Source organism: Schistocerca americana, chromosome 3 (genome assembly GCF_021461395.2).
Source record: "Schistocerca americana isolate TAMUIC-IGC-003095 chromosome 3, iqSchAmer2.1, whole genome shotgun sequence".
Classification (NCBI taxonomy): domain Eukaryota; kingdom Metazoa; phylum Arthropoda; class Insecta; order Orthoptera; family Acrididae; genus Schistocerca; species Schistocerca americana.
In genome coordinates, this window is record NC_060121.1 from 298,703,343 (window position 1) to 298,728,898 (window position 25,556).

The following is a 25,556-nucleotide window of genomic DNA, read 5'->3' on the forward strand; positions in this document are numbered from 1 at the left end:
TAAAGTCTTGGTAGAAGGAGGTTTAACACAGACCGAAACCCATTTGCGTAAATGTGTATGACGGCTCTTCAACTGCAATTTCCACTGTGAAGAAATGCTCGGCTGAGTTTAAACGCCGGCCGTTGTGGTCGAGCGGTTCTAGGCGCTTCAGCCCGGAACCGCTCGACTGCAACGGTCGCAGTTTCAAATCCTGCCTTTGTCATGGATGTGTGTGATGTCCTTAGGTTAGTTTGGTTTAAGTAGTTCTAGGTTCTAGGGGACATAGCCTCAGCTGTTAAGTCCCATCGTGCTCAGAGCCAATTTGAGTTTAAACGTGCCCATGAAGGTGTCCTAGACGGTCCACGCGAAGGATGTCCGAAATGTGCGAGCACATCGGAAATCATCGACGAAGTGCATGATACGGTTTTGGAAGATCGGAGTATAAAGCTGCGTGAAATTGCTAATGCTCTAGAGAACTCAAAGAAACTTGTTGGTCACATCTTGCACCAGGAACTGAACATAAGAAAACTTTTCTCAAGAAGGGTGCCGCGTATGCTCACAACAGATCACAAACGCATTCGCATGAGACATACCGAAAAGTACTTTGTGCGTATTAAGAAAACCAGAAGTGACTTTTGGGTCGATGAAACATGGATTCATCGCTACAAACCCGAATCCAAACAGCAGTGTATGCAGTGGATAGAAGCCAACTCTTCAGCTCCAAAGAAGGCACGGACGTTGCCATCAGCAAGAAAGATCATGGCGTCGATGTTTTGGGATGCGAAAGGACTTTTGCTGACTATCTTTAAAAAAGTGAAATGATAACAGGAGAATACTACTCTAAACTTCTAACGAAATTGGACGCAAGCATTCGTGAAAACAGACACAGCTTCAAGAATAATCGTCTTCCATCAGGACTATACACCTTCCCACAAAAGTGTCTTCGTAGGGCTAACTAAGGGATAAAGTACCGGAAGATTCACTCTATTACGCGGATTTGGCCCCCTCTGATTTCCCCTTGTTCTCAAAACTAAAGAAGTTCCTCGCTGGTCAGCGCTTTTCGTCCAATCAAGAAGCTACTGCGGCAGTAGATTGCTACTTCGCAGCACTGCTAGGGGAACATTGCAGAGACAGGATAATGGCGTTGGAACATCGCTGGATGAAATATATTGATACCAGAGCAGATTGTATCGAAAAATAAAATTTCTTTGAAACCTTAAATTGTTGTTTTCACTGCCAGGCCGAGAAATTTACCTTCGTACTGAACGACAGACATAGATTACTTTGCGCAACGAAACAATAGTGGGTATAAATGAACATTTGAGTGAATTCCATGATCGTACTGACTCGTGATAAGCTCACAGCCTAGTTCATCAGTGCGTAAGCACCCTGCCTTGTAGACAAGTTGCGTGCATTTATTTCGCACAATCTGTTAATTTAACGTTTCGCATTTAGAAATCTGAAGGACAAAAGACACACAGGCGTCACGTCGTATAAGAAGTGACTTACCGAAGCTCTCTGCACATTCAACGGATTTCGTATCTTCCTCCGGCCTGGCAGACGCGCAAAGAAATAACCCAAGCGTACTACTGAGTGCGGTTTTGAAAAACGTGTGGGCTGATTATAGTAGCAGCACAGTAAGACTGATATCTCTCCTGAGGACAGAAAACCTGTAAGATTACAAGAGATACTTCGAGTAGAGATTGCAAAGTGCACACTTTGACGTAAATATAAAACGATCTTTAAACAGTTACAAGGGATTACGAATAAATTGTGTAATCTTTGATTCAACAAATACAATTCCATCTGGCAAATATCATCGTAGCAGCAATGGTTACGAAAGTTAAAAAATCAGTCAAGAAGGATACCAGAGTGTTTCTGGTAGAAAGACCAAATAAGCAGTTTTTAGCGTCTCATTTGGACAATGAAATGACATCATTTAGTTCTAGTATGATGGACATAAAGGAATTATGGACAAAGTTTAAACAGACTTTAAGTCGTGCTCTGAACAAGTATGTGACTAGTAAGTGGATTAAGGACGGAAAAGACACACCGTGGTTTAGCAGTGAAATTGGGAAAAGTCTGAGGAAACAAAGGCTGTTGCTCTCTCAGTTCGAAAAAGAACGCGCAAATGACGATAGGTAAAAGTTAGTAGAGATCCGTGCGTCTGTGAAAATATCTATGCGTGAAGCATCGTACCACCAACACAGTAATACCTTAGCAGATCTCACCAAGAACGCGAGAAAATTCTGGTCCTACGTAAAATCGCTAACTGGGTCTAAGGCTTCGATCCAGTCACTCTTTGACCTGTGTGATGTGGCAGTGAAAGACGAAAAAACGAAAGACGAAGTTTCAAATTTCGCATTTAAGAAATCGCCCACACAGGAGAACCGTACAAACATACCTTCGTTGGACTGTAGAACAGACTTCCGTATGAACGACATGGTAACTAGCATCCATGGCGTAGAGAAATAACTGAAAGAGTTCAAAACAAATAAGTCGCCAACCCGGATGGAATCCCTGTTCGGTTTTACAAAGAGTACTCTGCCTCATTGGCCTCTTACCCAGCTCGCATTTATCGTGAATCTCTCTCCCACCGCAAAGTCCCAAGTGACTGGAAAAAGTACAAGTGACTTTTGTATATAAGAATGGTAAAAGAACATAACTGCAAAACTTGAGACCAGTATCCTTAACATCGCTTTGCTGCAGAATTGTAGAACATATTCTGAGTTCGAATATAACAAATTTGCTTGAGGCCGCAAAGCTTATGACCACTGCTCACGTGAAACTCAGTTTGTCCTTTTCTCACATAGTATACTGCAAACTATGGATGAAAGGCAACAGGCAGATTCTATATTTCTAAGATTTCCGGAAAGCATTTGACACGGTGCCCAATTGCAGGCTGTTAACTAAGGTACGAGTATGTGGAATAGATTCTCAGATGTGTGACTGGCTCGAAGATTTCGTAAGTTATCCATATACTTAAATGATTTGGCGGACAGGGTGGGCAGCAATCTGTAATGTACGGGAAAGTGTCAAAGATTAGTGACTGTGTGAGGATACAAGATGATTTAGACATATTTTCTAGTTTTTTGATGAATAGCAGTGGCTATAAATGCTGAAAAATGTTACGTAATTGAGATGAGTTGGTAAAACAAACTCGTAATGTTTGGATACAGCATTAGTATGACCTGCTTTTCAGTCACGTCGTTTAAATATGTGGGAGTAGAGAGGCAAAGTGACATGAATGGAAACGAGTATGTGAGGGTCGTGGTAGGGAAGGCGAATGTTCGACTTCGGTTTATTGGTAGAATTTAGGGGAGTGTGGTTCATCCGTGAAGGAGACCGCATATAGGGCGTTAAGGTTCGAAAACACGCAAGTGTTACGGTGAAAATTGGGAAGTCAAATGGGAATCCCTGGAGGAAAGGCGACGTTCTTTTTGAGGAAAACTGTTGAGAAAAATCAGAGATCCGGCATTTTCGACTGACTGCAGAACGCTCCTTCTGCCGCCAACAGACATTTCGCCCAAGGGACACGATTATAAGATACGAAAAATTAGAGCTCATACCGGGGTCATATATACAGTGGTTTTTCCCCTTGTCTCGTCTGCGAGTGAAACAGAAAAGGGAACGAGTAGTAGTGGTATAGGCTGCCCTCCGCCACGCACCTACGGTGGGTTGCGGAGTGTGTATGTTTGTAGATGTAGAACTTAACCACAATGAAGCATTTTCAAGAAGGGACGTCGAACAGATGTGCAGAACTATAGACCTGTATCTCTAACGTCGATCAGTTGTAGAATTTTGGAACACGTATTTGTTAGAGTATAATGACTTTTCAGGAAACTAGAAATCTACTCTGTAGGAATCAGCATGGGTTTCGAAAAAGACGATATTGTGAAGCCCCATTCGCGCTATTCATCCACGAGATTTAGAGGGCCATAGACACGGGTTCACAGGTAGATTCCATGTTTCTTGACTTCCGCAAGGCGTTCGATACAGTTCCCCACAGTCGTTTAATGAACAAAGTAAGAGCATATGGACTATCAGACCAATTGTGTGATTGGATTGAAGAGTTCCTAGATAACAGAACGCAGCATGTCATTCTAAATGGAGAGATGTCTTCCGAAGTAAGAGTGATCTCAGGTGTGCCGCAGGGGAGTGTCGTAGGACCGTTGCTATTCACAATATACGTAAATGACCTTGTCTATGACATCGGAAGTTCACTGAGGCTTTTTGCGGATGATGCTGTGGTACATCGAGAGGTTGTAACAATGGAAAATTGTACTGAAATGAAATGCAGGAGGATATGCAGCGAATTGACGCATGGTGCAGGGGATGGCAATTGAATCTCAATGTAGACAAGTGTAATGTGCTGCGAATACATAGAAAGATAGATCCCTTATCATTGAGCTACAAAATAGCAGGTCAGCAACTGGAAGCAGTTAAATCCATAAATTATCTGGGAGTGCGCATTAGGAGTGATTTAAAATGGAATGATCATATAAAGTTGATCGTCGGTGAAGCAGATGCCAGACTGAGATTCATTGGAAGAATCCTAATGAAATGCAATCCGAAAACAAAAGAAGTAGGTTACAACACGCTTGTTCGCCCACTGCTTGAATACTGCTCAGCAGTGTGGGATCCGTGCCAGATAGGGTTGATAGAAGAGGTAGAGAAGATCCAACGGAGAGCAGCGCGCTTCGTTACAGGATCATTTAGTAATAGCGAAAGCGTTATGGAGATGATAGATAAACTCCAGTGGAAGACTCTGCAGGAGAGACGCTCAGTAGCTCGGTACGGGCTTTTGTTGAAGTTTCGAGAACATACCTTCACCTAGGAGTCAAGCAGTATATTGCACCCTCCTACGTATATCTCGCGAAGAAACCATGAGGATAAAATCAGAGAGATTAGAGCCCACACAGAGGCATACCGACAATCCTTCTTTCCACGAACAATACGAGACTGGAATAGAACGGAAAACCGATAGAGGTACTCAAGGTACCCTCCGGCACAAACCGTCAGGTGGCTTGCGGAGTATGGATGTAGATGTAGAATCGTCCGTACAGGAAACATGTGGTGTAATAGACCATCACAAAAGAATAACTCAAGCAAAAAGGATTTCATACGCATTGGAAAGTGCTGAGCACTGCTTACCAGACAAGAGTGTGATGAATTCACCAGCCTTACTATTCGGATGGAGTAACGCAAACCCGATTCTGTGCCATATCTCGGAAATTGATCACCTCACTGAACAATTAACTTTAAATTTGAACTTAATACCCACGCTAAAAGATGTGTACATGCTACAGATACTATTATGCCAAAGCACGTGAGGCGAGCCCGGATCTTGCCAAACATTTGTAACACGAGATCTCAGAACGATCCGCACGAAGTGACTTCAATTCTACTTAGAACATTATTCGACGGTGCCAGCGCCTTCATTGCGAAACACGCTGGCCGGAACCGCAAGACAAACTAGTACTTGCTTTGTCCTTTTAAACTATACTTCCAAGAGGAATACACGGCGAGCTCGTCTGTCATTGGCTAGCGTTACCACTCGCCAAAATGTTCAATACGACGTATTCCTTCGGATTTAGTCGGCGATTGTGACTCTTTTAGTCATCAGTCTTCTCACTGGTTTGATGCGGCCCGCCACTAATTCCGCTCCTGTGCCAACCTCTTCATCTTAGAGTAGCACTTGCAACCTGCGTCCTCAGTTGTCTGCTGGATGTATTCCAATCTCTACAGAGGTATCTTCCTCTACAGTTTTTGCCCACTAAAGCTCCCTCTGGTACCATGGAAGTCATTCCCTGATGTCTTAATACACTCCTGGAAATGGAAAAAAGAACACATTGACACCGGTGTGTCAGACCCACCATACTTGCTCCGGACACTACGAGAGGGCTGTACAAGCAATGATCACACGCACGGCACAGCGGACACACCAGGAACCGCGGTGTTGGCCGTCGAATGGCGCTAGCTGCGCAGCATTTGTGCACCGCCGCCGTCAGTGTCAGCCAGTTTGCCGTGGCATACGGAGCTCCATCGCAGTCTTGAACACTGGTAGCATGCCGCGACAGCGTGGACGTGAACCGTACGTGCAGTTGACGGACTTTGAGCGAGGGCGTATAGTGGGCATGCGGGAGGCCGGGTGGACGTACCACCGAATTGCTCAACACGTGGGGCGTGAGGTCTCCACAGTACATCGATGTTGTCGCCAGTGGTCGGCGGAAGGTGCACGTGCCCGTCGACCTGGGACCGGACCGCAGCGACGCACGGATGCACGCCAAGACCGTAGGATCCTACGCAGTGCCGTAGGGGACCGCACCGCCACTTCCCAGCAAATTAGGGACACTGTTGCTCCTGGGGTATCGACGAGGACCATTCGCAACCGTCTCCATGAAGCTGGGCTACGGTCCCGCACACCGTTAGGCCGTCTTCCGCTCACGCCCCAACATCGTGCAGCCCACCTCCAGTGGTGTCGCGACAGGCGTGAATGGAGGGACGAATGGAGACGTGTCGTCTTCAGCGACGAGAGTCGCTTCTGCCTTGGTGCCAATGATGGTCGTATGCGTGTTTGGCGCCGTGCAGGTGAGCGCCACAATCAGGACTGCATACGACCGAGGCACACAGGGCCAACACCCGGCATCATGGTGTGGGGAGCGATCTCCTACACTGGCCGTACACCACTGGTGATCGTCGAGGGGACACTGAATAGTGCACGGTACATCCAAACCGTCATCGAACCCATCGTTCTACCATTCCTAGACCGGCAAGGGAACTTGCTGTTCCAACAGGACAATGCACTTCCACATGTATCCCGTGCCACCCAACGTGCTCTAGAAGGTGTAAGTCAACTACCCTGGCCAGCAAGATCTCCGGATCTGTCCCCCATTGAGCATGTTTGGGACTGGATGAAGCGTCGTATCACGCGGTCTGCACGTCCAGCACGAACGCTGGTCCAACTGAGGCGCCAGGTGGAAATGGAATGGCAAGCCGTTCCACAGGACTACATCCAGCATCTCTACGATCGTCTCCATGGGAGAATAGCAGCCTGAATTGCTGCGAAAGGTGGATATACACTGTACTAGTGCCGACATTGTGCATGCTCTGTTGCCTGTGTCTATGTGCCTGTGGTTCTGTCGGTGTGATCATGCGATGTATCTGACCCCAGGAATGTGTCAATAAAGTTTCCCCTTCCTGGGACAATGAATTCACGGTGTTCTTATTTCAGTTTCCAGGAGTGTAGATTTTCTATCATCCTGTCCCTTCTCCTTGTCAGTATTTTCCTCATGTTCCTTTCCTCTCCGATTCTGCGCAGAAACTAATCATTCCTTACCTTATCAGTCCATCTAATTTTCAACAGTCGTCTGTGACACCACGTCTCAGATGCTTCGATTCTCTTCTGTTGCGGTTTTCCCACAATCTATGTTTCACTACCATACAGTTCTGTACTCCAAACGTACGTTCTCAGTAATTTCTTCCTCAAATTAAGGCCTATTTTGATAGTAGTTGACTTCTCTTGGCCAGGACTGCCCGTTTTGCCAGTGCTAGTCTGCTTTTGATGTCTTCCTTGCTCCGTCCATCATTGGTTATTTTGCTTCCTAGGTAGCAGAATTCCTTAACTTCATTTACTTCTTGACCGTCAATCCTGATACGTTTCTCGATGTTTCCATTTCTGCAACTTCTCATTACTTTCGTTTTTCTTCTATTTACTCTCAGTCCATATTCTGTATCCATTAGACTGTTCATTCCATTTAGGAGAGCATGTAATTCCTCCATACTTTCACCCAGGATAGCAATGTCACCAGCGAATCATATCATTGATACCCATTCACTTTGGATTTTAATTCAGCTCCTGAACTTTTCTTTTATTTCCATCATCGCTTCTTCGATGTACAGATTGAAGAGCAGGGGTGAAAGACTACTTCCCTGTCTTACACCCTTTTTAATCCGAGCACTTCGTTCTTGGTCGTGCACTCTTATTATTTCCACTTGGCTCTTGTGCATATTGTATATTACCCATGACTATTTGATTTTCATCTCCCTTTACCTACCGTATTACCCTTTCAATATCCTCATATCCTTTCTATCTCTCTCTCTTCATGTTCAGCTTGCGACGTCAGCATGTATACCTGAACTATCGCTGTCGGTGTTGGTTTACTGTCGATCCTGGTAAGAACAACCGTATCACTGAACTGTTCACAGTAACACAGTCTCTGCCCTACCATCCTATTCACAACGAATCCTGCTCCCGCTGTCTCATTTTCGCTGCTGTTGACATTACCCTATTCTCATCTGACCAGAAATCCTGATCTTCTTTACATTTCACTTGACTGGCCCGTACTACAGGGTGTTACAAAAAGGTACGGCCAAACTTTCAGGAAGCATTCCTCACACACAAATAAAGAAAAGATGTTATATGGACATGTGTCCGGAAACGCTTAATTTCCATGTTAGAGCTCATTTTATTACTTCTCTTCAAATCACATTAATCATGGAATGGAAACACACAGCAACAGAACGTACCAGCGTGACTTCAAACACTTTGTTACAGGAAATGTTCAAAATGTCCTCCGTTAGCGAGGATACATGCATCCACCCTCCGTCGCATGGAATCCCTGATGCGCTGATGCAGCCCTGGAGAATGGCGTATTGTATCACAGCCGTCCACAATACTAGCACGAAGAGTCTCTACATTTGGTACCGGGGTTGCGTAGACAAGAGCTTTCAAATGCCCCCCTAAATGAAAGTCAAGAGGGTTGAGGTCAGGAAGGCGTGGAGGCCATGGAATTGGTCCACCTCTACCAATCCATCGGTCACCGAATCTGTTGTTGAGAAGCGTACGAACACTTGGACTGAAATGTGCAGGAGCTCCATCGTGCATGAACCACATGTTGTGTCGTACTTGGAAAGGCACATGTTCTAGCAGCACAGGTAGAGTATCCCGTATGAAATCATGGGGGTGAATCGAGGAAGTACAATACATACTGACGAAACTAAAATGAGCTCTAACATGGAAATTAAGAGTTTCCGGACACATGTCCACTTTACATCTTTTCTTTATTTGTGTGTGAGGAATGTTTCCTGAAAGTTTGGCCGTACCTTTTTGTTACACCCTGTACATCTAGATTGAGCCTTTGCATCTCCCTTTTCAGGTTTTATAGCTTCCCTATCACATTCAGGCTACTGACATTTCACGCCCCGATTCGTAGAGCATTATCCTTTCGTTGGTTATTCAGTCCTCCTCTCATGGTCACCTCCACCTCGGCAGTCCCCTCCCGGAGATCCGAATGGGTGCTATTCAGGAAACTTTCTCCAATGGAGATATCATCGTGACACTTTTTAAATTACTGGCCACATGTCCTGTGGATATATGTGTCCTTAATACAATGGTGTCCATTGCCTACTGCATCCTAATGCCATTGATCATTGCTGATTCTTCCGCCTTTACGGGCAGTTTCCCACCCCAAGGACAAGTGTGTGCCCTGAACCTCTGTCCACTCCTCCGCCCTCTTTGACAAGGTCGCTGGCAGAACGAGGGTGACTTCTTATGCCGGAAGTCTTTAGTCGCCAATGCTGATTATTAGTCAAAATTTAAGCAGTGGCGGGTTTTGAACCCGGGACCGATGTTTTGATTACTAATCAAAGACGCTACCCCCTAGACCACGGATGTTAGAAATAAAAATAAGTTCTGAAGGTTGATAGTGGCAGGCAAGTTTCAAGAGGTACATCATGGAAGGTAAGGTTCAAGTACGGGGAACAGACATTATCATCAAAGTGGCTGTCGTAAAAGTTTAGATCCCCGATTCCATCTGCACCTTCCACGGAAAGAGGAATCCCAAAAAGTTAAGCTTAGCTTATAAGAAGAAATGAAATCCTGCGACCCACAGATTTTGACGAGCTTCGGCGTGCTAGCCGGGAGTGGCAGCGGGCTGTTAACTCAAAAGTAACTTGTGTACTTCTGAGAAAGGATCTGAATCACTACGTTCCAATTTGGAAGAAAAAATCAAACGAAAGATCATGACGAAAGATACGTTTTGGACCTTGTGAATTCGTCAGAATGCTCTAAAATAAGGAAATTTTTGCTTACGCTTATATCAGGCCCGCATCCTAATAGTTGGAAAGAAACCTAAGAATCAATGATTTTCATCCGTTCGAGGTACAGGCTATTTGAGGAGATAGACTGTTCCTAGTTGCAGTGTTATTTAAAATAAAGCAACTTTTACTGCAACAACGAAGAAAATTATCGGTTTACAGGCCTACGAAATGCACATATGTTTGATTTCTGCTGCAGATTATTTTTTCGTGTTTATTCCTTTTTTTTCCTCGCTGAATGTCATTTTTTAGGGAAAGTGAAATCTAGAAAGCAACCAATGGGATTACACAGTTATTGCCAATATACACTGCTGGCCACCGTAAATGCAACACCAAGAAAGACAAGAGGTAGCACAACAAAATTTATTTTGTAGATAACATGTAGACCAAGTATCAAATGATTACGTTTACAGGCGTCTGTGACATGTGGTTCCTGCCAGAATCAGTAGCCAGAGTAGCCGCCATTGTTGGAGATCACCGCTGCCACACGTCTCGGCATTGAGTCAAAGAGACGTTGGATGTGTTCCTGGGGTACAGCAGCCCAAGCAGCTTCCACACGTTGCCAAAGATCATCTGGTGTGGCAGCTGGGGATGTAATCTGGGTCACTCGTTGAGCAACCATGGACCACATGTTTTCTATCGGCGAAAGATCCGGAGAGCGAGCCGGCCAGGGAAGCACTTCAATCTGGTTATTGACGAAGAACCTTTGGACAATGCGTGCCACATGTGGTCGCGCATTATCCTGTTGAAATATGGCTGTGGCCGAGCCCTGAAGGTAAGGAAGGACAACTGGCTCCAGCACCTCGGATATGTAGCGCCGGCTATTTAAAGTACCGGCAAAGCGTACTAGAGGCGTGCGACAGTAATATCCAATACCACCCCATACCATAATACCCGGTGCAAGACCAGTGTGGCGGTGCATAATGCAGCTGTCCAGCATCCTCTCTCCACGGTGTCTCCACACTCGAATCCGACCATCGTGGTGCTGCAGACAGAAGCGTGCCTCGTCAGTAAAGACAACGTCATTCCATTCTGCCGTCCACATCCGTCTGTCATCACACCATTGGCGACGGAGACGTCTGTGGTTCTGCGTCAATGGTAGACGAAGCAATGGACGTCGTGCGGACAGACCACTCTGCTGTAAACGGCGTCGAATGGTACGCGCAGACACTGGATGATGCGTTACAGACGCAATGTGCTGTGCTATGGTTCGGGATGTCACTGAGCGATCCGTCACTGCCATGCGCACAATTTGCCTATCAGCACGTGCAGTGGTGCACCGAGGTGAATGCGATCGACCACGTCGGTCCGTCGTACCCTCCTGCATCCAACGGTCACATATCCGCATTACAGTTGTTTGGTTTCGTCCAACACGACTAGCGATTTCTCTGTATGATAATCCACAATCTCGGTAAGCCACTATCCTTCCTCTGTCGAACTCGGATACTTGATCAAACGATGTTCGCTGTTGTCTACGAGGCATAACTGATCGTCTTGTGAAACAACCACAAGGTAAACACACGTGCCGAACGTACACTCGTCGAAATCGCCAAGCCTTCAATGGCGCTATGAGGTGGCGCCACAGGCGCGCGTGATGTGCGTCTGCGCTGAAATTCTAATCAGTTGCATATCTCATCGCTGCAAACCCATGGTGTAAATTTCACTTGATTCGGATGCTTTCTTCAGGGTGCTGCATTTACGGTGGCCAGCTGTGTATTTCTTTCCTATTTCTCGATGATTCACCTATTTTCCATATTTACGTTAATACTTAAGTTATTGCAATTTATGTGTCATTAAATGAACATCTATAACTGCATATCACGTATGTTTGCCTTTTCATCGTTCCATTCTGTAAGGAAGGGTAACAAATTTAGTGAGGAAAAAAGAACAGTCTTCAATAAAGATTAAACATATATCGTCGAAGCTCTCAAGTATTTACAATGATTCACTGTTTTTTATCATTTTCCGCAAACAACATTTAGATTCCTCGATAGCTTTTATTCTCTTGCACTCCGCTAAAATGCCGGATCTCCTCAAAATGGTGGATCACATGGTCTGGTTCTTCCTTGTTAGGTGATTGTGGGTAGATAGGTGAGTAAGTGACTGACTAAAAGTTCAGAGCTGCCCGTTGCCAAAAGGTTTGCGCACCACACCACAGTACCGTATTAGGGAAGACTATATTGGAAATTTGAACTGTCTTACCACTCCAGCTTCAGGACGATCATAACCTTCAACAAGGGCTCGTAATCGCAGCGAAACTGTGATTTCTCACATACACAGTGCGAATCACTGCCAGAACTGAAAGAAGCGATAAGTGACCGCCCAGAAGGGTGCCTCACTCACCATAGAACCTTGCACGTGGCGTAAATAGCACGTTTCGCTAAACCCGGCGGAACTTCCTTTCCATCTAGAGTGGACCTTAAAATTGTGTTTTTAAAACAGGTCGTTGTGGAAGGAGGGTGAGGGTCCGGGCATAGCGTTCCTGGCGCTGCTGCTGTCTTATCTTTCGGACCGCTGCTTCCGCCGTTTTCACAGCAGGCCGTTCCTGACATAATTTAGCTAACGCCACATCGGTTGCGGACCTCAGTTAGAAACCGATGTCCTGGTTGACAAGACCGTCATCTACTCGTATTTCTAATGCCTCTTTGATAGAGAGGATGAAACTAAGCGAGTGGATTTCCTTACGCAGGGCCGCCCGCAACCATGATTGCCAGCATAATGGAGAGGCACAACATAAAAACTATTTTTCGCTCAACGGTTAAAATCAAGAATATGCTTGGGTTAATCAGAAGCCAACTAGGGCTACGAGCACCTGACGTCTACAGCATCAGCTGCGAGTATGTCATGCAATACATCGGCCAGATGCAGCGATGCATCTCGCAGCTTTGTACCGAACAAGTGAGGATCGTTCATCTTAGACACACCCACAATTCTGCAGTGGCAGAGCCCAGCGTCAACGAAGGCCACGTTTGTTTTTGAACAGACAAAGGCGCTTGCCGCATCAGAAGGCTTGTGGGATTCGGGTATCAGAGACACAGTGAAAATATAAGTACATGAAGACCTCGTCATCTGCGGCAGCGGTTTCCAATTGAACTTCACACGGGGGGTGGCGTTAGAAAAAAATATTTCAGCAACGTTCTAATAAGAGGCATCAATGGATATCGACAGGCAGCACCGTCAACTTGTACTGTGTATTCTGAAATGAATTTCTAACATAGCAACTTACTGTTACTGTCTGCAGCACAAAAATATATCATTCTCACGTGTCATGTTCTTTGGTCTCTTTTCACGAAGCCATGACAACGTCAACCATTGTCCTCGTAGACTAAATGACGTGTGATGCACGCGTTTTCGTAAGGCCGCGTAATTAGCAAACGATATGAAAACGAAACATTTCGTCAGCCTTCCCAGATATTGCTTACGCTTGCAAAGTGTTTTAATAAAAGTTGCGAGCCTTGTTTGTCCCGCGGGACCTTCTTAATCAGTAAATGGACTTGTACTAATGATTTAACTCCTGTTGGTAACTGAATGTACCTAAAACAACTTCATAACTGGTTACTGGACTAAAAGTAAATAGACCGCTAACACTTTCTGTTAACTTCCTAAATGTTGCTTTCTCCTCGCCTATCAGAAAATCCCATTACCGTTACCTGTAGAGTCTTCTACCTCAAGGAAGCAAGGGAGAGGATGTTGTTATGGGTGGCCAGTATCCTCTTCCTACAACACAAATGCATTCGTGAATTAATATGATTCTTTATTTACATGAAGCGGGTACTTAACTTGAATAGAGTCCATGTTTTGTGGTAAAAGCTCTTCAGTAATAGTCCTCTGGCAGACAGTATCGGTAATCTTGCTATTACAAGCTTTAGTCTCACTGCTAGTCCAGCTACGGTCACTAATCTGGTCGTTATGTACTGTCGTAGTCTGTGACGTGAACTGAGCCCGCTCTGCAATTGTACTGGCAGATGTCAAACTCGATGAGTGAGTCAGTGAGGCCCTCCGGTCAGCGACGACAGTTTAAATCCATGCTGTCGAGAGGGCGTTGGCGGTTTGTTACTCGACGGTGTGTCTCTGGCCTCCCTCGTGATAGGCGTGCTTCATCCAGCATCTACTATCGATCTGCACTCTACACCTTTGGCGACAACTTACGCCAGCATATTACCAAAACCTGCTCCAGTTATTATCTGCGCAAACCTAGTGGACACTCAGCACAGTGGCTGATGGAGCAAGCGGCCATAAATGGGAAATGAGAGCTAATCAGCCACTTTGTTGAGCATCAACATTATTCTGTAGAGCAAAATTTGAAAAGCTTTTTCTCTCTTCTTATCTGAACCATTTTTTGTCCATGTTTCATTACTATGCAAGACTACACCAAATACAAATCCCTTCAGAAGAGTCTTCTTAGCGCTTAAATTAATATTCTATGTTAACGAACTTCTCTTTTACAGAAATGTTTTTATCATTCCACATTCCCATCCGTAAAACGGCAGTATCGTTTCTCCTAATGACACCATCCTCTTGAATTTTCACCACCCAGAGATCCAAATGGGGGACTATTTTACCTCTGGAATATTCTACTCAGGATTATTCCATCATCATTAAGCCATATAGCGGAGCTGCACTCCCTCGGGAAACATAACGGCCGTACTTTCCCCTTGCTTTCTGCCGTTCACGGTACCAACATATCAAGGCCTTGCTGGCTCATGTCCTGGGGCCAGATTAGCCAGTCATCCAGACAGCTGGCCCTGCAACTGCTGAAAAAATTGTTGCCCTTTCCTTTCTTCTCCTGTGGGGTTCCTACAGCTGTCACCGCATCCTACAAATCTGTCGCTATCGGTTTCTATTCTTCCTTCGTCTTCTTCTATTTCTTTCATGCCCTCCTTTAACCCATCTAACCAGACAACATTCAATCTTCCTCTTCTCCTTGTTCCTTGAAGATGCTACATCAAGATCTGTTTTGGCTGTCTGTCATTTCTCATTCGCGTTGTGTGCTCAGATCAGGCGAGCAGCCATTCTTCTATTCTAAGTGTGATGCTTTCTTTAGTAAGTGTCACATCCCGGTGTATTTATTGCATGGTCTCGCCGAGATATCTTACACGATCTTCTGAGAGAGTACATTTCTGGCCGGCCGCGGTGGCCGTGCGGTTCTAGACGCTCCAGTCCGGAGCCGCGCTGCTGCTACGGTCGCAGGTTCGAATCCTGCCTCGGGCATGGATGTGTGTGATGTCCTTAGGTTAGTTAGGTTTAAGTAGTTCTAGGTTCTAGGGGACTGATGACCACAGCAGTTGAGACCCATAGTGCTCAGAGCCAAGTACATTTCTGCAACTCTCAATTTGTTTTTATTTTTTCAAGTAAGCTCGTAGCACTCGCATCCGTAAGTCGTTATAGTCTCTACAATTCTTCTAAAGAGCATCTTCTTTACTTTCCAAGTTATCTTTAGAATACTGTAACAGATTGTTTACCTTCTGGATTGCTGCTTTCCGATGGGCTACTCGTTTCTGTGTTTCTCAGTTACTTGTTCCATCTTCCGGTATTATGTTACCCAAATATTTAAATTTTTTACTTGCCTTTATGTGCTGGCCTTCCTGCATTTTCCCCATCGCACAGGTATTAAGTCTTTCGAAAATTTACTTTCAGTCCCCACTTACCTTATTCTTCCAATAATTTTCTTAGCATAGTGAGATATGATCTTCATTGGCCACCACTATCAGATCGTCTGTGGAGAACAAGATCTACAAACATTGATCCTTTGTTATCCGAATGCCCATTCCTCCATATTATCTACTTCACAAGTCTGAGACTATCTGAATGTACGAGGGTCGTTCCGACAGTAATGGCTCTTATTTTCATTCATGGAAACTACAGGAGATACATAAATCACAACAGCATAGCTAAATAGAGCAATATTTCAGCTACAGACTGTAATATTTCCGCGTAGTCACCCCCATTCGTTACGCACTTTTGCCAACTATGAACCACAGCTTGCATGCCACTCTTATAAAAATCGGAACCAGCGGAGGCTAAACACTTTCTTACAGCTCTAACGACGGCGTCCGAGTCTTGAAAATGATCGCCACGTTGTCCATCTTTCGGAAACCCAAAGAGATGGAAGTCTGAAGGCGCTAAATTGGGACTTTACGGTGGATGCGGTAAGACAGTCTAGCCGAATTCTGCAATGAGTTGGGTGGTCGCGACACTGGTGTGAGGCCTGGCGTTACCATGTTGCAGGTGAAACTTGGTCTTCTTCCCTGGCCTTACCCTGGAAATTCGGGCTTTCAGCTTAGTCAGTGTCGTCTTGTAGCGTGCTGAATTGACAGTTTCTCCTTGCTCCAGGACATCCAAAAGAACTACACTGGCTATCCCAGAAGATTGTGCACATCACTTTGCCTGCAGATAGCTGTGACTTGAATTTCTTCTTTGACAGAGAATTCCATGGACTTTTTTTTGGATTCCAGCTCGTAGTAGTGACACCACGTCTCATCTCCGGTGACGATGCCATTCAGAAAATTGTCACCAGTTTCACATTGGTCCAGCAGGTCCCGACACATTTCCATTCGATGAGTCTTTCCCGTGGGACCCATGTCGCATAGACTTTGTGATAACCAACATGTTTCAACATTGTTCCCACGGCAACACAGTCAACATTCAGCGTTGCACACAATTCTCTGGTCGTTATCCGCCGATCAGCACGGATGAGTAGATCAAGACGTTCTTCATTGCGAGGGATGACAGCTGGGAAGGATCGACTAGTCCGTGGCTTGTCATGCACACCCTTTTCACCACCTTGAAAATGCTGTACTCGTCGCCTAACCTTGCTCACGTCTATTGCATCGTCACTATACATCTTTAGCAAGCGTCGATGGATTTCAATCGGCGCAATTTCTTCAGCAGTATGGAATTCAAACGTTCATCGCTGTTTTTTATGCGCGTCCATATCAGACTCTATTTTGGAGCACCCCTCTGCTGGTGCCAACTACTGCAGAACAACAGAACCACCTGCAAATGAAAGAGGAAGGTAAAGCATTAGCACTTCACCAACGACACCTGGCGCAGACATCCGAAATCACTACAAAAAAGGAGGAATTACGTTCGGAACGACGCTACCATATTTTAAATAATGTAGGAGACAAGTAGCATTCCTGTTTTAATTCTCTGGTAATTTTGAAAGGCTGTGACGAAATTTCATTCTCCACTTTTCTTTGCAATCTTGTATAGGCGGGATATAGTTTTGAAGCTGACTCATCCTCAGAACTTCAGTTTCTTCAGCGTGTCTGTGTCATACGCTTTTTCGAGATAATGAATACTAATTGGCTATTCAGATTCCTTTCCAGTCTCTTTGCCATTAGTCGTCCTAAAGGAACAGTCTTGTCAAGACACAAAGGAATTAATGACATTAGGTGCCAGTGGGCACTGATTTATTCAATGAGGTAAGTTTAAAATTTGTGCCGGATCGAGATTCGAATCCAGGCCTTCTGCTTACTGGGCAGATCGGTGACCACTGAACCATCCAAACACAGTGGTCACTATAACCACACGTACTGTCCTAGCATGCCCCCCGTTAGACCCAGATTCTCAACTTACACTACACACTAGTGAAGTAATGCCCTAGTTCAATGACCTTATTATTCGCGGCATCTCACCAATTCCCACAAGAGTTCGAGCATGGTGTGCATCTGTGCTGAAGGTGTCATTGGCTGTCATCATCTTAATTATATATGTGGTGTCTGTTCTTTCGCACATGTCCATTCTAGGATAGAGCTGCGGCTGCGGTAACCACTGTGCCCGGATGGCGTAGTGGTCAGTGCGTCTGCCCAGTAAGCCGATTACGCAGGTTCGAATCCTACTCTGGCACAAATTTTCAACTTGCCCCATTGATATAAATCAGAGCCCGTTGGCAGCTAATATCTTTAATTTCTTTGTGTCTTGATTCAAAGTATCTGTTCTTTTCGATATGTTCGAAATAATACACACTATATATATTCCCTTCTGTAATCTACTTAGCTCTTCAAGAATGGCGTACGTGTCTGGCCTGCCCATAGATACTCCCCCGATTAGGTAGGACCTGTGATCTAGCTATCTGTATCATAGAGGTTCGCAAACCAACCCACCTCGGCAAGGTCCATGGTTCGTGGGGGTTGGGAGAAGGGGATTTACTATCGTAAAAGCCAATTTGCAAACCCTGAAGACACACATTGCAGACGTTACCTGATGGGGATAAATCAGTAGCTTTTATAAAACAGTAATAAATAAAGTTTCCTGTGTATCTCGTAAGAACTGTGGATACGTATGCAAGATCATGAAACGATAGCACCCCTTCATAGAGACTTTGAGGAAAGCAAAGATGTGTTGCCTGATGATCGTTTGTGTGGTCGACAGTGAGCTGCGAACAGCCGTTCAAAGACAAGAACCTGCTGTACCAGTTCTGGCAGGACATGGAGGGCGCCATGGCGATGCCCACAGAGGACGACGTCGCACAGGCCGAGGACCAGCTCAGCTCCAGCCTCAACTCGCTCATCCAGCGCGGGCCCGACGCCACCATGCGCATGATCCTGCGCAAGCCGTGAGTACTCTCTCTCTCTCTCTCTCTCTCTCTCTCTCTCTCTGCTATGCCAAATTACAATAATTATGTAGCGTCGTCAAGGGAAACAGTGTTGTTGAGCTCTTTTGATACGGTGAGCGGAGGGGGCGCGTGGGGAAAGTGAAACCGATACAGTGACTTCCGGTAACACTACCTTGGTTCGCTGACAGGCCACTTGGAGCGCTGCAAGTTCATCAGTCCATCGACTCATTGGGTACCTTAAAGTCGTCCATATTTATTTTCGTATCGCAATAAACGGAAGCTGGTTTTATAGTATTGTGTTCCCGATTACGACTTCGTGTGTGTATTGCACTCATTGAATTGCGTTGTGAAAAATGTCACTCTTGTTCTGACTGATTTTTGCTCACGTCCGTAGTTTGGTATGGAGAGTGATTTCATATTTGTGTCGGTTTTATATGAAACAGAAGCTAGTTTCGTGACAGTGTTCTGTGGACATTTGTTTTTGCTTACGAATCCTTGTGTGATTTGCTCGATTTAAATGCGTTCTAATAATACTGCTTGTATTCTACTTTTATTTTTGTTCGTATCTGGTTTCATACTTTTTCATATTTAATGGAGAACTCCGTGTTAGCAGCTTTTGACAGAACTGGTACTCAACTTTATTACATCTTGTCAAGGAAAGAACAGCATATAATTCTGCTCTAAATGGTGTTGCTTCCTACGGTTGAGTATGTTTTGTAGCATTAGTAATCGATTCTGTCAAAATATGCTGGCAGGAAGTTCTCCATTAAATGCGAGAAAGCACGAAAAACGTAAGCGAACAAAAATTTAAGTATAATACAACGCAGTTAAATTGAGCAGTTGATACATGTGTTCGTAGGCAAGAACAAATGTACATGAGTCCACAGAATCTCATGCGATGAAGCCAGCTTATATTCTGTATGAAACAAAAATATAATTTTTCTCTCCAAATTTAAAAATGCGAGCAGAAATGAAGCAGAATTTGAGCGATACAGCTAAAATGCAATTAAAAGACTGCAACGCATGCAAGTAGTAGTATCAGAACACAATGTGATAAAATAAGCTTCTGTATTATGTCAAATGACTGAGGTTTTGACATGTACTAAAGTGGAAGTATTTCCACTTGGTAATGGCCACAAAGTCGAAATAGTAACTCTAGGTTCTACAAATAAATGATTTTACAGTAGAAAGGCGACCATAATGTTATATATAAAATTCTAGATGACTGTTAACCCAGCTACGAGAAGCTAATCATGGCTTTTCATTGGGATTTCACGAATACATTACCTTGCAAGGTCACAAAAACTTTGTTCCCAGGCACACTCATCACTACTAGACTATGAGGCCCACCTATGAAGAACAGATAAACATTTTCTTTAAGTCACAAAGAAATTTAAGACATTAGATGCCAGTGGGCTTTGATTTATATCAATGGAGCAAGTTGAAAATTTACGTCAGACCGGGTTTCAATCCCGGGTCTCCTACTTACTAGGCAGCTGCGGTGAACATTATGTCACTCGGACACAGAGGTCACCACATTCGCCCGGACTAACCTAGTACAACTCGAGTCAGACCCAAATTCCATCTTGCTCCACACACTACTGATGCATTGGTGCATCTTACATATAGCGGTATATTCATTTCAATCGCGTGTTTCTAATTGAAATTACGTATTTTCGCGACGTATTTTCTCATACTTTCCCTGTCAGACCTCTTGTTGCGCTGCAGAACTACTGTTCTCTTTCCGTGTCTTAACATGGGCCTTGCAACTTATATACACTCCTGGAAATGGAAAAAAGAACACATTGACACCGGTGTGTCAGACCCACCATACTTGCTCCGGACACTGCGAGAGGGTTGTACAAGCAATGATCACACGCACGGCACAGCGGACACACCAGGAACCGCGGTGTTGGCCGTCGAATGGCGCTAGCTGCGCAGCATTTGTGCACCGCCGCCGTCAGTGTCAGCCAGTTTGCCGTGGCATACGGAGCTCCATCGCAGTCTTTAACACTGGTAGCATGCCGCGACAGCGTGGACGTGAACCGTATGTGCAGTTGGCGGACTTCGAGCGAGGGCGTATAGTGGGCATGCGGGAGGCCGGGTGGACGTACCGCCGAATTGCTCAACACGTGGGGCGTGAGGTCTCCACAGTACATCGATGTTGTCGCCAGTGGTCGGCGGAAGGTGCACGTGCCCGTCGACCTGGGACCGGACCGCAGCGACGCACGGATGCACGCCAAAACCGTAGGATCCTACGCAGTGCCGTAGGGGACCGCACCGCCACTTCCCAGCAAATTAGGGACACTGTTGCTCCTGGGGTATCGGCGAGGACCATTCGCAACCGTCTCCATGAAGCTGGGCTACGGTCCCGCACACCGTTAGGCCGTCTTCCGCTCACTCCCCAACATCGTGCAGCCCGCCTCCAGTGGTGTCGCGACAGGCGCGAATGGAGGGACGAATGGAGACGTGTCGTCTTCAGCGATGAGAGTCGCTTCTGCCTTGGTGCCAATGATGGTCGTATGCGTGTTTGGCGCCGTGCAGGTGAGCGCCACAATCAGGACTGCATACGACCGAGGCACACAGGGCCAACACCCGGCATCATGGTGTGGGGAGCGATCTCCTACACTGGCCGTACACCACTGGTGATCGTCGAGGGACACTGAATAGTGCACGGTACATCCAAACCGTCATCGAACCCATCGTTCTACCATTCCTAGACCGGCAAGGGAACTTGCTGTTCCAACAAGACAATGCACGTCCGAATGTATCCCGTGCCACCCAACGTGCTCTAGAAGGTGTAAGTCAACTACCCTGGCCAGCAAGATCTCCGGATCTGTCCCCCATTGAGCATGTTTGGGACTGGATGAAGCGTCGTCTCAAGCGGTCTGCATGTCCAGCACGAACGCTGGTCCAACTGAGGCGCCAGGTGGAAATGGCATGGTAAGCCGTTCCACAGGACTACATCCAGCATCTCTACGATCGTCTCCATGGGAGAATAGCAGCCTGCATTGCTGCGAAAGGTGGATATACACTGTACTAGTGCCGACATTGTGCATGCTCTGTTGCCTGTGTCTATGTGCCTGTGGTTCTGTCAGTGTGATCATGTGATGTATCTGACCCCAGGAATGTGTCAATAAAGTTTCCCCTTCCTGGGACAATGAATTCACGGTGTTCTTATTTCAATTTCCAGGAGTGTATTTTGGTGTTCTGTGGGTTTGACGCAGCTCTATACGCTAGCCTACGCTCTGAAAGTTTATTCATCTTGGCCTAACTACTGCAAACTACATTCGTTTGCAACTGCTTACTGTGTTAGAGACTTGTAAACGCAGATCAGCTGGAACTAGTATCTCGTGAATCCTCATTTCTATGGATTCATTTATAGTGCTGTCCCAATAGGTGCTTGCTCGTCCTAGCACTTTGTTGTTCTGAAATTCAAAAGTGTGATCTTCCTTCACGCTCCGCTCTTCTATCGGTGGTTTCTCCGTGTGCCAGTCTTACGTACCTAATGGGGCCTCACAGTGCTGCCTTTGCTCGATGTATTGGTGGCCACATTTACAAGAAATGCTGTATATACCAGTATCCCAAGTAACTTCAGTTTCAGCGGGCCTTTCGCAAAGCCGAGGCACTATCTCGTCTTAAGCGGTAGTCGGAAGACAGTTTTTTATGTTGGATCTTTCAAGCAGCCACGCAATTTTGGCTGAGAGTGGTCCTAAGCAAGGAGGGAAAGCGAGTTTCCTGTCTTCTTCCTCGCTTTCTTGGTTTCCTTTCTCTCTTCTCTTTTCGGACGCCTTATTGATCTATGCTTTACCGTACCCATTTCTGCGGAACACTTCCTTCAAGTGTATTTCGGCTGAAAAGTTTTCCCTATCACAGATGACTCGCGTCCTGTGTACCGAGGTGGTTAGCAGTGTCTGCTGTTGCTTAAGAGTTCTAAGTATTCCTTGCTTCCCACAAAGAGAGCTAAGTTACCAGCAAACCTGAGAACTGATAATAGATTCTCTTTCATTTGTAATCTTCTCATAGAGGTACAATCACTTCCTACACTGCATGTTCCACGTGCATTTTCAACCATAAACGCGATACTCCTTGTCCCTGCATTAGACTGTTCCTGAGAAGAACTTTTAAACACACATTTCTTTTTTCAATTTTACAGCTCCCATTTTCGGCTATCTTATTTGACTGCATACTTGAAGCCTTTCTCTCCGTCTGCGAATGAAAAGATGAGCGCCAAAATAGAACGCCAACTATCTGATCAGACTGAATAATAGTTAGCAAACGAACAGAACACAACGTCTCATTCTTAACAGAAAGAAATCTCCGGACGGTAATTAACTTCTGGGGTACCCCAAGCCAGTGTTGCAAGACCATTACCGTTCACAGAGCATGTAAATTACCTACAGGAAAATGTCGGAAGCTTTGCGAAGCAGTTCGTGAATGGTGCAGTTGTATGTATTGAAGTTGCAACGTTAGAAAATTATAGCGAAGTGGGGGGAACACGACCTGAAGAGGAAGGACCCATAGTGCAGGAATTGTCAGCTCACGCCTCAGCACAAACAAGCTCACTGGGCATAAATAAGCGGAAAGTCAAGTAATTGTATGATTACGAGAATACCGAACAGTTACTGAAAATACTTACACCCATTAAATATCTGAGAAAATACGTACGGATCGATTTAAAGTGGAAAGACTAGGCTAAACTAACCGTAGGAAAGGCAGATGCCAGACTGATACTCATTGCAAGAATCCTCAGGAGGTGTAGTCAACCCACGAGCTGGCAACGTACAAACTTCTTGTTCGACCGACACGTGAATAAAGCCAGTCAGTGTGGGCCCCGCACTAGATAATATCTAAAGACGAGCAGTACGTGACGTCACAGGTTCGTTTAGTAAGCGTGAAAGCTGCACGGAGATGCTCAGCCAACTCTATTGGCAGATGCTACAAGAGAGGCGTTGAGCAGTGCACTGCAGTTTGCTGTTAAAATGGCGGTGCATTACGTTACTAGAAGTGTCAGTCAATATGTTGATTCCTCTTACACATGTCTCGAGAAAATACCATGAAGCCAAAATTTGCAAGGCTTAGCAAGAATCACGCCTTCCGAACACCATTTGCCACTGGAACAAGAAAAAGGGAAAAAAATTTGACAGTGGTACACAAAGTACCTCCCGCCAAACACCTAAGGTTAATTGTGGATTACGGAATTAGATGCAGATATCGTCATTTTTTTCCTTTATTTTTTTCACTTTTCTTAAAGTCGTGTATATGTTCCCACTACAGTTCCTTTTTCCTTATACATTACACATCTGCAAACGTATTCACTTACATTTCGTCAAGTTATTCGTTTAAACGTCCGTACAGTGAATGAGAATGCTGTCGTGCTGCAAATTAAAAGGGCTGCTTCCATATTATTGCCATTGAAAGGTGTCGCACCATTCATCGCTCGACGAGGTACAGCCAGTGGACTAAGAGAAAACCAGTGAACAGAGGTCCCTATCATCATTCGTTCAAATGGTTCAAATGGCTCTGAGCACTATGGGACTCAACAGCTGAGGTCATCAGTCCCCTACAACTTAGAACTACTTAAACCTAACTAACCTAAGGACATCACACACATTCACGCCCGAGGTAGGATTCGAACCTGCGACCGTAGCGGTCGCGAGGTTCCAGACTGAAGCGCCTAGAACCGCTCGGCCACACAGGCCGGCCATCATTCGTCTACCACCTCATTTCACAGTGGGAATCATGTGACATGTTACATAATGTTCGACGTGGATTGTCCACTCTCAATACTTATGTTGAATGATCGGGACGTTCTTCATTTACATGTTCACCTTCTTCTTTCCTAGCGACCACTTCCAACACGTTTTCATCCATGGTAACCGGCATGTACGACTGCAGTCGTCATTCTTGGCTCAAACATTGCAAGACACCGATTCGAGCTAACCAACATTTCCAATATTTCAGTTGTTTTAATAATTTGTCCCGACTGCATCGACCAAGATACAGATTGCTCCCCATGGACTCAGATACGGACTGAATAATGAGGAGGACTAGCCCCCTATAAATTACTTGCCGGTGTCGGTTCTTACAAAATCATGAACGATTATTAATTGCAAGGGGTCAACTATTTACTGAATTGAGAGACTTCGTCCAAAATAACCCAAATTTCATTTTCGCTTCGGGAGCAGACACACAAAAAAGGGAAGGTCTACACATTATTAAGAATAGAAGGGATATAAAAGAAACAAAGAGGATGGAAAAAAATTTAAAAAATTGAACGTAAGCGTAGCGTCCACATACAAACGCCCCAACATGCTTGATCATGGATGAGCCCTCGGCTACGGGATTAGATTTAACTGCGCTGATAACTAGGAGGGTTGGAACTTTAATAGTGGCAACTATTTATTTACAGCTCGTACAAAATAGATACGTGTTTCAAAGTTTTACTGACCTTCAAAGTAGACACCGGCATTGTGTATAACAAGTTGTCAGCGATGTGGAAGTCGTAGGATACGCTTAGCAGCGCCAGTTGAGTTGACAGTTCGAGCGGCACGGTCTATCGCCCGACGAATTCGTAGCAGTTCTGAAGCGAATGGCGTGAAGTGTTTCCTTCAGTTTAAAAATCGAGTTGAACTCACGAGGGCTTAAGTCAGGGGAGTGCAGTAGGTGGTATAGCACTTAGCAGTCCCGTCAGTCAAACAAATCAGTAACAGCTTGCGCTGTACGTGCTTGAGCATTGTCCTGCAAAATGATGGTCAGGCCCTGCAGAAAGTGTCATTATTTCTGTCTCTAAGCTGGTCGTTGGTTGTGTTCCAAAAATGAACAGCATAGAGACAGAAGTGATGACACTTTCTGCAGGACCTGACCATCATTTTGCAAGACAATGCTCAAACACGTACAGTGCAAGCCTTTACTGATT

The 25,556-nt window shown here is 45.3% G+C and overlaps 1 protein-coding gene across 1 annotated transcript in view; it reads left to right on the forward strand.

Annotated features, from left to right (window-relative positions):
* LOC124606041 (rap guanine nucleotide exchange factor 4) overlaps positions 1-25,556 on the forward strand; it is a 181,068-nt gene that overhangs the window by 11,668 nt on the left and 143,844 nt on the right. The window contains exon 3 of the mRNA XM_047138004.1: positions 18,454-18,637. Within this exon, the coding sequence (XP_046993960.1) occupies positions 18,454-18,637 (184 nt within the window). The remainder of the gene's footprint in view (positions 1-18,453; positions 18,638-25,556) is intronic.